This window comes from Myotis brandtii, unplaced genomic scaffold, assembly GCF_000412655.1.
Source record: "Myotis brandtii unplaced genomic scaffold, ASM41265v1 scaffold517, whole genome shotgun sequence".
Classification (NCBI taxonomy): Eukaryota; Metazoa; Chordata; class Mammalia; order Chiroptera; family Vespertilionidae; genus Myotis; species Myotis brandtii.
In genome coordinates this window covers 3251419-3263838 of record NW_005369706.1, presented here as the reverse complement: position 1 = coordinate 3263838, position 12420 = coordinate 3251419, and the positions used below count along the sequence as shown (strand labels likewise).

The window sequence follows — 12420 nt, the reverse complement described above, 5'->3', positions numbered from 1 at the left end:
CAGGCGCTGCGCTGCCACCCGGACAAGAACAAGGAGCCCGGCGCCGAGAAGAAATTCAAGGAGATCGCCAAGCCTCCGACGTGCTCAGCGACCCGCACAAGCTCGAGAGCTTCGACCGCTACGGAGAGGAAGGCCAAGAGCGGTGGCCCCAGTGGTGGAAGCGGCGGTGGTGCGAACGGCACCTCCTTTAGCTATACATTCCATGGAGACCTCAGGCCATGTTTGCTGAGTTCTTCGGTGGCCGAAATCCCTTTGACGCCTTTTTTGGACAGCGGAACGGGGAAGAAGGCGTGGGCATTGATGACCCGTCCTCTGGCTTCCCCCTGGGCATGGGTGGCTTCACCACCATGAGCTTAGTCCGCTCCCGCCCTGCCCAAGAGCCCACCCGAAAGAAGCAAGACCCCCCTGTCACGCATGACCTTAGGGTCTCCCTTGAAGAGACCTACAGCGGCTGTACCAAGAAGATGAAGATCTCCCGTAAAAGGCCGAACCCCGATGGGAAGAGCATTCGCCACGAAGACAAAATCTTGACCATTGAAGTGAAACGGGGGTGGAAAGAAGGGACCAAAATCACCTTCCCCGAGGAGGGAGACCAGACCTCTAACAACATTCCAGCTGACATCGTCTTGGTTTTAAAGGACAAGCCACACAATGTCTTTAAGAGAGAGGGCTCTGATGTCATTGACCCAGCCAGGGTCACCCTCCGGGAGCTCTGTGTGGCTGTTCTGTGACTGTCCCCACTCTGGACGGCAGGACCACACCCATCGTGTTCAAAGATGTCATCAGGCCTGGCAGGCGGCGAAAAGTTCCTGGAGAAGGCCTCCCTCTCCCCAAAACACCCGAGAAACGCGGGGACCTCATTATTGAGTTTGAAGTGATCTTCCCCGAAAGGATTCCCCAGACGTCAAGAACCATACTTGAGCAGGTTCTTCCAAAATAGCCACCTGTGTTCTCCAAGGACTGACCAGGGACCTTTCCAGAGCTCAAGGATTTCCGGACCGTTCCACCAGTTGTGGACCCGTGAGAGGACGGGAGGGCCCAGGGAGGGCTTTCGTACTGCTGAATGTTTTACAGAGAATATATTACAATCTTTCAAAAAAAAAAAGAAAAAAAAAAAAAAAAAAAAACCTTCCTTAGGGGTTTAGTTGATTTTTAATGGGTTTCCAGAGAAAATACATAGAATCTGAGGAACATCCTGGTGAATATAGATAGCTATGCCTTTGGTACCATGCTGCATGAATTAAAAAGATCTGTCCCAAATTATGTGATTAAAAAATAAGCATACTTATTATAATGACACTTACGTATTCGTCACATTTCTTTTTTTCCAAGTGGCTGTTTGTGAGACTTCTTCTACTTTCGCGATCAGAAATAAACTTGCTGTAAAGACATGTATAATACATTTAACCTCATGGCAGTGATTTGAAGCTTAATGTTATACCTAAGTGGTTGATTACTTACCAAAACATAGTACACATGGAAAGTTATCAATCTAATTCAAATCATTTCAATACGAACACATTAAAACACTGTATGCAATGTAAGTTAACTTTTACGTAGATTTTTCTCTAACTACCAATCAGATAATGTCAAAAATACTCTAACGCTGTCATGTAAAAGAATAGCAGAGGCAGGATTCCTTCTGAGCTCCCATTCCTGGAGTACAAAGTTATTAAATAGGAATTCCCTCTCCCCTGAAAAAAAGGAAACAACTCTTTCTCCATCAGATATTGCTTCAGCACCTGCCATATGCAAGTCATCAGACAAGGTGATGAGAGAGACATGAGGGTATGTAAAGGAGATGCAGACACTGAGCTATAGGAGTTCAGCAGAGGAAACCATGGTGGTGGGGGCAGGGCATTAGCCCATGGTTAGGGGCAGAACTAGGGCTTTAAGAAAGGGAGGGATTTAGAAGGTGAGTTTGAATCCTCACTAGCTACAAGGCCCTAGGCTACCTCAGTTTCCTCTGTGAAATGAGAGTAACACTATTACATGATCTCATGGCACTCTTGGGAGAATGAAATCATCACTACAGCTCCAGGCACAGAGTAGGAGCAAGAGGGGGGGGGGGGGGGGCGGTGCGTGAGACTTGAGCTGGGATGAGAAAGATTCAGGCAGGCTAAGTGGAGTAAACTGTCTGCAAATACATAGAAGAAGGAATTCAGAATGCTCTCAGAACCATATTCATTCAGCATTAACATCAGAACTTTATGGCCTAAATCTTTAATTTTTAAAAAATTCACTATTAAGCCCTAGCTGGCTTGGCTCAGTGGATAGAGTGTTGGCCTGCGGACTTAAAGGTCCCAGGTTCGATTCCAGTCAAGGGCATGTACCTTGGTTTCGGGCACATCCCCAGTGGGAGGTGTGCAGGAGGCAGCTGATCGATGTTTCCCTCTCATCGATGTTTCTAACTCTCTATCCCTCTTCCTTCCTCTCTGTAAAAAATCAATAAAATATATTAAAAATAAGAGCTGAACTATTTTAAAGCAGCATTTATCTTTAAACTGTACATTATATTTTCACATGCTTTTTTGAATAATACTGTTTCATAAGAAACCATTTTCAATGAAACCATCATCAATATTGGCTTTATTTAACTATCTTTTTCATCTTTAATCCAAGGGGGTCTGGCTTCTCCCTGGCATCAACTCGCCAAGTTTGCATTATTTTGCAAAAAATAAGCCAAAAACAGGCAGTAAACCAAATTCCTGAGATCATCACCTGGTAGAAGCAGCACGATCTGTGGTTTACTCCCTTCAGCATCTGCCTTTGCCTAGGACCTGGTCAGTTACTGTGAGAGACCGAAAGGAAGATGAAGAAAACCTTGGTCTCTGAACAGGAGAGACCACACTGGCTCACACCAGAATGGGAATGCCAGGCTGCGCAAAACTGAGATGAGATAAGGCATCCAGAGAAGGGAAAACCGTTATTGGAAGGGATTAGCCAGAAGACACTTAAGGCCAGAGGCCTGTAAGTAGGATTACAGGAGAAGGACAATATTTTGGAGAGCAATCTGGCAGTTATAGAGTGTTTGGCCCTTTTCTTGCCCTTAACATTTTAGAGCTTTCCACAGAATTGAGGGTCACAGGCCTGGCTAGAGAGAGGCAAGGAAAAGCAGCCTTCCTTTTCACACAGGCAGCCCAAGGAAATGCAGGTGCTGCACTTACCAAAATGAAATAGATTTCCAAAATAAAAATACACTTGGGCCCTGGCCGGTTTTGCTCAGTCATTAGAACGTCAGCCCTCGGACCGAAGGGTTGTGGGTTTGATTCCCAGTCAAGGGCATGTGCCTCAGACCTGGTAGGGGCGCATACAGGAGGCAACTAATCGATATTTCTCACTCTCTCCCTCTCCTCCCTCCCTTCCACTCTCTCTTGAAATCAATGGAAAAAATATACTCGGGTGAGGATTTACACATTTTTTAAAAAGCCATTAAATAAAAGACTGTATCTAATCAGGCTAATTTTAATAATCAACTTAAGTCAATCTAATATTTATCCAGAAGGTCCCCCATTTGCCTTTCATGTGGAGGGACTTCTTTTCTGAAGAGAATTTCCATTATTTTAAATTAATGGAAGAGCCTAAACATTTTCAAGCAAACTGAACAAAACATAGCAAACTGCCTGTAGCAGATTTAAGCCCCCTGGCCTGACCCCATGCCCCAGAATTGGTGGCAGAAGACTGGTGGGCCGGGAAGAAAGAGGTATCATCATTATAACACTAAAGGCATTCAGTAGGGTCAAACACTGTGAAAGGGGAGGAAGAGGAAAGAATCAAACTGAGTAATGGTGGCGTGTTAAGACATGGGTCTTTATAAAGTATCATCTAGTGCATGGAGTTGGAATAAAATAGAAAGGGAGAAAAAAAAAAGATAAAGAAAAGGAGGGGGAGGAAGAATAAGGCCCCTACATGATTGCCGGCTCTTCCCCGCAGAACTTCTGCAGGATGGGGATGATGAAACTGACTCACAGGGCTGTAGAAATGAGTAACTATCAAAAAGCACATTAAAATATATTGTATCTCAAGAGCCTCCCTGATTCTGCCTCTTCCGGTGCACTTTCTGCAGCAAGACCTAATAGGTTTTCCCAAAAATCTTCACTGGCTCCCTACTGAGACACTTTCTTCTTTTTTAAAATATATTTTTATTGATTTTTCACAGAGAGGAAGGGAGAGGGATAGAGAGTTAGAAACATCGATGAGAGAGAAACATCGATCAGCTGCCTTTACACACCTCCTATTGGGGATGTGCCTGCAACCAAGGTACATGCCCTTGACCGGAATCGAACCTGGGACCTTTCAGTCCATAGGCTGCCGCTCTATCCACTGAGCCAAACCGGTTAGGGCCACTGAGACACTTTCAAGTGTAAATCCCTCACCCTGCAATTCCTGATGCTGCTGAATTTGACTTTGCCTCAATGTCCCAATCTCAGCTTCCACTACTCAAAATGATCTTCCCAAGAGGGGGTGAGGACTGAGACAGGATCATAGCATTCCTAGAGACGGAAAAACACGGCAGCAGTGGGACTCCACCTCCACTGGGGAGAGATCCTGTGTCCTCTTCTCAGCCAGCACCTTCCTGCCAGTTCGAAGCTTCATCCATGAGCCTTCTGATTCTCTGGTTTGAGCTGAATTTCCTGACTCTGACCTACTTACTACTTTTTCTGTGGCACATACTGTGCTACTGAACTCATCTCACATCCAGAGCTGCTGTACAGTGCTCTCAGCCCCTCAGCTCCTTCTTAAATGTACCTGCCCATGCATTAACAACTCAGAGGAACCTTTCGTAAACCGAATATGCATCTTCTATTTAGGAATTAGGGAGTAGCTTAGGCTGCAGGGAAGTCAGGCTCAGTAAGAATGAAATAGTAAGAATGAATAAAGAAATCCTCTTTATTCTCTTTATGATATCTCCACTTTTTCTTCTCTTTAGTCTTTAAATCTCTGCTTTGTATTTCTGAAAACTTTTTTTAAACAAAATAAAACCAACCTTTTTAGTAATGGAAAAGTCCATTCAAAAGAAGTAGGTCAAGCGGCTTATCACAAGTTTCTGCTATCTTACCATTTAAAAATATGCAATTGTGTGATAAAAACCACGGACTTCTGGCAAAGAAACTGAGTTAAACTTCTCTTTATTTACTTAAAAATGGGCTATGGGAGAAGGTGCCTTTGACATGTGGTCTCAGGATGATAAAAGTATTATAAAAAAAGAGTTTTCACTGGGTTGGTCTGTACCCATAAAGAAGAATTCAATCAACTATTAGGTAGCCAATTGTTCTGAGAACAAAACCAAACAAAAACTTACAGTGGCTGTCATGGTGACCTTCAGTAGACAAAGCCTTCAAAAGGAGTAGGTGTGAAGGGAGGCTGAGCAATATAGAGCAGTTATTTAAAACCAAAAATAAACCAACATCAACAACAATCGAACAGGATGGGCTGTGTAATAGGAAGATATTCTTCCTAGTTTAATCCCTACCAATCAGATTCTTACTAGATTATAGTGTTCTATTTGAGGTTTCATAACACAGAAGAGATCAATGGTTGTGCTTAGATGACCTTTCCCAATTCTTTCCCTGAAATTCTAACATTCTATAAAAAAGAAAAAGAGAACAGGAGGAAAGAAGCAAGTAACAAAGAGGCTGGAGAACGTGTAAGATTTAAAGAAACAGCAGGCATTTAAAGAGAAGACTGAGAGGTAAGCAAAGCCTTTCTGGTTGAATAAACTCTACTGAAAATAGGAGAAATCCAGGTTGTAACAGGAGCTCTTAAAGCAAGGAAAGAATTTTCTGACATAAGAACTGATCATCAGAAGAAGTGATGGAATATTCTTTAACTTTTCAAGGATTCTCCCAAGTGATATAAAGTTAGTACATGAACTCTGAAGGATATACAGGGACAAAAAAAAAAAAAAAGGCTGATGTAGGGGGTAGTGACAAGAATTGCCCCAAATCCTTTTAAGAACAATTTTAACAAGGGACTCTCAAACTTTGTTAGATGCTGCCTGGGTCACAACAACAATAACCACGCAGAGAGATGAGAATAGTAAATAAATATGAAAACGTGAATATTTGCTTAGATACAGTTAGGATAATCTACTAATATTCCAACAGCTTTAAAGAAGCAACAGTCAGCAATCATCCGGAACCTAAAACAATATTATTATTCCTTGATGTAGACAAGAAAGAAGTGCTTGCCAAAGAAAGAGGATGCACTTTTATTGATAAAGACACATCTCACACTAAAAGGCTTACTGTTGCCAGACACTTGCCAAGTACCTTAGATGGGTCTTCTCATCTATTTTCACAATAATTGTATTGGTCAGTACTATTACTAGCTCCATTTTAGAAAAATTAAGTAACTTGACCAAAGTAACATTACTAATAACAAAACCATTGAGCCAGGATTTGAACCTAAACTGGCTGATGGCAGAGCCTGAGTTCTTAACCTACAAGCAGGAATACATTTACTATTCCCCGACACTCCCGGGAAGTAAGGTATTTTTACTATCCTGGTTCTTACAGGGATGGACCTGAAGCTCAAAGGACAAGACCTATCGATAGAGCCAGGATTCAATACAAGTCCAAATTCAAACCACTTAACTACTGTCTCTCTCTCTTCTGTGTCTGTCTCTGTTTTTCTCTCTCATTTAACAAGTATTTTGTAATTTCCACTCTATTATCAGGCACTTTTATCTATCATTTCAAGGTGCAAGAGATATAGAGGTGATTGAGATGATTCCTCCTCGCAGGAAGCTCACTTCTAGGGGAAGAGTCTAGAGCTTGCTACTCCAAGTGTGGTCCAGGGACCAGCAGTAAGGGTATTACCTGGAAGCTTGCTAGAAATTAGAACCTCAGGCCCCATCACTGATCTACTGAATCAGAATCTGCATTTTAGCAAGGTTTCCAGATATCTCCTATGCACATTAACATGTTAGCAGAACTCCCACTACTCCACCACCACCACCCCAACCACACCACAAACAAACAAAAAATGTTAGCAGAACTGGTCTAGTGGGCATTTTGAAACGTTTTGCTGTTCCAGGTATAGATTTCTAGGACTATAACCCAAAAATTATGGCATGAAATAAAACAACTGAACTGGAATAGGGGCAGTTGTTCTAATGCCCAAATGGCTCTACTCTATTTTTGCCTAAACTTTAAAACATTATTCTAAGAATAGGGGAGTTTCCAGGCAAAGCTGTAAGCTAGATGCCAGGTGATCAGAGATCAACATTTGTTTTCAACATTTTCTCTAGCTTCCTAAAAAAGAGGAACTGTTACATAGAAGTTCCCTGTTTCGGGGGCTCGTTCCCTTAGATGCATATAATTGAGCCTACCTTCCTCCCATCAATATGAAAAAGCTATAAGAAGAATGAAAGGTATTGCCCAGCTGGTGTGCTCAGAAATTGAGCAACAACCTATGAACTAGAAGGTCATGGTTCGATTCCTGGTCAGGACACATGGGGTTGAGGGCTCAATCCCCAGTGTGGGGCGTGCAGGAGGCAATCAATGATTCTCCCTCATCATTGATGTTTCTGTCTCCCTCTTCCTCGCACTCTCCCCTCCTCTCTGAAATCAATCATACATTATTAAGAAAAACAAGAATGAGAGGTATTTAGGTATAGCTTTTGCAGCAATCATGGTGGAGATCCTGATTTTTATTTATCTTTTTGGCTTCTTGGCATATGTTGTTTTTAATTTTATTTGTCCTAGAGCCAAACTAAAGAAAGGCTCATGAACAATTGTGTCAGTGAAAGAGGGGAGGTAAGATAAATGAAGAAATAAATGCATCACACCGCACGTGCAGTAAAGGAACCAAATTCTGCAAAACAAGTGGTCAACACCAACAGCAAACCTGCGGTACCAGCTCACTGCCTTCGTCACAGTCTCAGAAGATGTGAGCTCACTGGGCAAGGTGTCCAAGTCAGGGGTGAGAATGGTCGTCACTCAAAAACTGAATATTGTTAGTAAATAAAACTCTTTAAGATCAAGTCCAGACTCTAAACTGAGTATTAGAAAGACTCCCATTTTAAGGTCTTCAAGGTTTGCCTTGCTTTGGGATTGAAGCTGTGTTATAAAACCAAAGTGTCCTACTTGTGAAATGGTTGGGATCCCATGCACCATTAAGTGGAGGTCAGCAGTGACTGCAGAACAGTCCAGGAGTACAGAGCATAAATTAGCACTGGCAGAGTTTAACTGAACTAGCTAATGCCTGAGCATTATAAGCAGAGGCAGGCAGAGAGAGCAAAAAGACTAGGATTTCAGATGAACCTGTGTATGCCCTTGAGCAAGTTATTTTATTTCTCTGGGCCTCAGTTTCCTTACTTGTACACAAAAATTTAAAAATTTCCTTATTTGCAAAATAATGCTTTGCATGATGCTTTTATAAGGATAAATGGCAATACATGTAAACACAGCTGGCAGTCAAGAAATGTTCATTATGACCTGGCTGGTTTGGCTCAGTGGATAGAGCATCAGCCTGAGGACCAAAGGGTCCCAGGTTGGATTCCGGTCAAGGGCACATGCCCGGGGTTGCGGGCTCGATCCCCAGTAGGGGGTGGGCAGGAGGCAGCCAATCAATGATTCTCTCTCATCATTGATGTTTCTATCTCTCTCTCCCTCTCCCTTCCTCTCTGAAATCAATAAAAATATATTTAAAAGAAAAGAAAAAGAAATGTTCATTATTAATAATTTGACTTAGAAAAGGTAAAAGAAGTAAACTTGAGTCCAACAATAAGAAATATCACAATACAGTAAATGATTCTTGGGATTATAATGAGGAAGTGCCTGGATGGAGACCTAACCACTAAGAACATTTAAGGAAGAGAAAAAGAAGAGGCAGGGCTGAAACTTCTGAGTATGTGTGAATGATGGAAGCTATCTCCTATGCTGGACTTCCACTTATTTATGTACACACTACATCCAAATATAGAGCAAACTATTGGACATTATTCCCAATATGATGCCTGGCTAGGTGATGTATGTTGTCATCTCCCTCTACCCCAATTTACTTCTGACAACCCCTCCACCCCAAGAAAAAAAGTGTAGCATAAGGAGACCCGTATACTCCCCTCACTTCTCGTAGCCTTTTTAGAGGCGTCATGCTTCAAACAAGCCACACCACTAGCTCCCAAGCTGGAGACCTTCCTGCTACGGGATCCACTCGACCTGACTATAACTCAGGAAGACAGAGAATGCCCACATCACTAAAAACTTAAAGACATTTGGCCCTACTCTCGGAAATTAAGAAACTCAGAACCCAAGAGTTGGACAGACGTGCTGAGGTCAAAAGCTTCCAGGCCAGCACTCTTCCCACCTGCCTCTCTACCTCCTCTCACTGGGGGCATCTTTTCTTTTCCTTCTGCTACATGTACTATTTCTCTACTACAGTTTCTCATAGAGCCATCTGGGCTCAACTATAGTTATTATTATTTAAATTCCATGTTGCAAATGATGCTTACAGTAGTGCATTTGTAGTTTTAACACGGGAACACTGGCAAATGGGACTTTGACCATTTCTTGATTAAAAATGTGGGTGAGAGCCCTGACTGGTTTGGCTCGGTGGATAGAGCGTTGACCTGCGGACTGAAGGGTCCCAGGTTCGATTCTAGTCAAGGGTATGTACCTTGGTTGCGGGCACATCCCCAGAGGGAGGTGTGCAGGAGGCAGCTGATCGATGTTTCTCTCTCATTGATGTTTCTAACTCTCTATCCCTCTCCCTTCCTCTCTGTAAAAAATCAATAAAGTATATTTTTAAAAAAATGTGGGCGAGGTCAGATGACTATAGGACACAGTCATATGTGGGTTGCAGTGAAAGGCCAATAGTCTGTCTAATTCATAAGCACAGAGCTTCTGAAAAGTTAGGGCTGGTTGGGGGCCAATGTATTATACACTTTTATTAGACTCAATTGAAAGATTGAAAAAGATGAATAAATTGCTTTCCTATTTGCTTCATCTGCTACTGCAGACTATGCCCAACAGATGTCAAATAAGAAATTCAAATTACATCTTCAAATGGAGCATAACTTTAGTAATGAATAATTCAAGAGAATAACTGAAAATCAGAATATTTTAGAGACATTTCTTTTACTGGATAGAAAGTATTAGGAAAATACTCACCTATTTATTTGACCATTTTCTACTTCAGTGAAGTCATTGGAATCATTGCTGATGTTGTCATCTTCGGGCACTGTCATGTTTTGCAACTCGGTTAATTCGAGTCCACTTTTGAAATGCATCATGTTTATAAAGTACCTGTAGTCAAAAACTTCGTCCAAATTCTCCTGTTCTGAGTGTATTTACAAGTGGATAGCAGCAAAAATATAAGCTTGACACCCCTAAAATATAACACAGTGAAATATAGTGAAACATATGAATATAACCAACTGATTAAGACAGTTTAAGTAAACAAACAGTTAATGTACTGATAATGCAGCTTTTACATTTTGCTACTCAAAGCGATCTTTGTATATCAAGTTATAAAGGCTCTATATTTTATGCCTTTCATAAATCTTCCTCCATTTTTAACTATAAAGTGAGTTATGTCCCACAATCTTTATGCTCACATTTATAGGAATACCATGTCAGCTGCAGGCAATATAGATACCGTTTTATAAAACAGTGTGTTTAAATTGAAAGCGAATTGGTTACTTGAATGTGTCAGCTCGTAGGACACACATATAGCTGGTTACAGACCACAGAGCCACAAATGCTCCTCTGGTTTAGCATTCCCAGTTGAATAAAAATGCAATAAATGGCATCAGGAGGGATCAACCACCCAACCCAGAGGTCAAATAGCAAAGGACAAATCTGTGTTTTGAAATTTAGCAGTTTATCCATCAACTGCAAGAGATTAATTCAATCTCTGCAATGAAATCACTCCATGTCAGGGAATTAGAGATTTAAAAATTCATACTCAGGGGATTTAGGTTAATCCATCTGAAACTACATTTCCTCATCAGAAACAAAAGATTTGCAGAGCTCACATTTTCCCCCATGTGGATGACTGGGATTTAAATTTCTGAGGGGTCACCAATAGTATACAAGGAGGGGACCAAGTTTCAGACACATATCATCACAAATCAAAAAGCAGGTGGTGCCCTGCTTGGTTTGGGTCAGTGGTTAGAGCGTAGGCCCACACATCAAAGGGTCGCCGGTTCAGTTCCCAGTCAAGGGCAAGTATCTTGGTTGCTGGCGGAGTGGGTGTGGGAGACAACCGATCGATGTGTCTCTCTCACATTAATGTTTCTCTCTTTGGGCTATGGGGGGAAAAAAGAGGAACAACTGTAAAAATCTGAACAATAAAGATTTAGTTAAATAAATAAATAAATAAATAAATAAATAAAAATTGGTGGCAAGCGTGGCGAATGCAGTTTCAAAAGTAAGGCTTCCATATGTGCAGGAGCCTCACCGGGAGAATCTCAGTGAGGTGATGGGGACCATGTAATGAAACAGAATGTCAATGAAAATTTTTTTTACCTCCAATGGTAATTGGATGACCTTTTTATATTTTTTCTGATCCCGAATTCCATAAGATGATTGCAGTTCAGTGTCAAAACACCAATGTGCCCATCTAACATCCTGCATATCTCAAGAAGCATTTGGCTAATTGATAATATGTTCAGGACCCATAGAAAGTACCCTAGAATGATATCTATCCAGGATTTTCTTCTTCTCCTCCTTCTCACACAGCCAGGCCACACATTACTCCTTTTTATTCACACAGTCTCCCATCTAGAATGAAACCTCCCTGGTCCCGGGATCCTTTACAACTTCCACAACATACATACTTTCTAATACCTCAGGTTACAGGAGCTTCACCTTCCTGCAGGCAGGGTCTCTCCTGGAGAGCAGGAAGCCGGGGCAGGGAGATGTGAGTTCCGTGAACTCCTGGTCTAAGCCCCACGTGGCAGCTCGGGGCTGCCTCTTCCAGCCAGGGTGGTAGTACAAGAGAGGGGCCACTTCTAATTGCTTTTAGTGCCTTCACACAGTAGCCAGGTTTACCCCCATCTTTTCTTTGCAAAAGATGAACTGCGTTAAGACAACTGAACACCACCTTACCCCTTGGCCCCCCTTGATGAAAGCTGCACAAATGCACTGGCTGTCTCCTGTATGGCTCCCTTAGAGGCTACTGAAGTGATGCTACAGGGCTGGTAGGAAGTTGATTCAGTGGATGGAGTTTCCAGTCTGGATTAAGGAGCCCTTGGCTCTCCATAAACTGATAGGAAGCAGGGCACTAGACAAAAGCTTTCTAAGGAGAGGAAAGGTTGACTAACCATAAATCGGGAGTCTACTGTTTGAACTTAAACTTTCATATCACACATATATATACATATATATCCTATATAATAAAAGGCTAATATGCAAATTGACTGATCACTATGACGCGCACTGACCACCAGGGGGCAGACACTCAACGCAGGAG

At 42.1% G+C, this 12420-nt stretch overlaps 1 protein-coding gene and 1 pseudogene across 1 annotated transcript in view; one reads left to right on the top strand and one right to left on the bottom strand.

The window, feature by feature from the left end:
- SLC38A1 (solute carrier family 38, member 1) overlaps nucleotides 1-12420 on the bottom strand; it is a 75535-nt gene that overhangs the window by 43566 nt on the left and 19549 nt on the right. The window contains exons 3-4 of the mRNA XM_014548594.1: nucleotides 10116-10333; nucleotides 1305-1380 (exon numbers count right to left, since the gene is read on the bottom strand). Of these exons, the coding sequence (XP_014404080.1) occupies nucleotides 1305-1380; nucleotides 10116-10237 (198 nt within the window). The 5' untranslated portion in view covers nucleotides 10238-10333. The remainder of the gene's footprint in view (nucleotides 1-1304; nucleotides 1381-10115; nucleotides 10334-12420) is intronic.
- Nucleotides 7-1105, top strand: LOC102262214 (annotated as a pseudogene).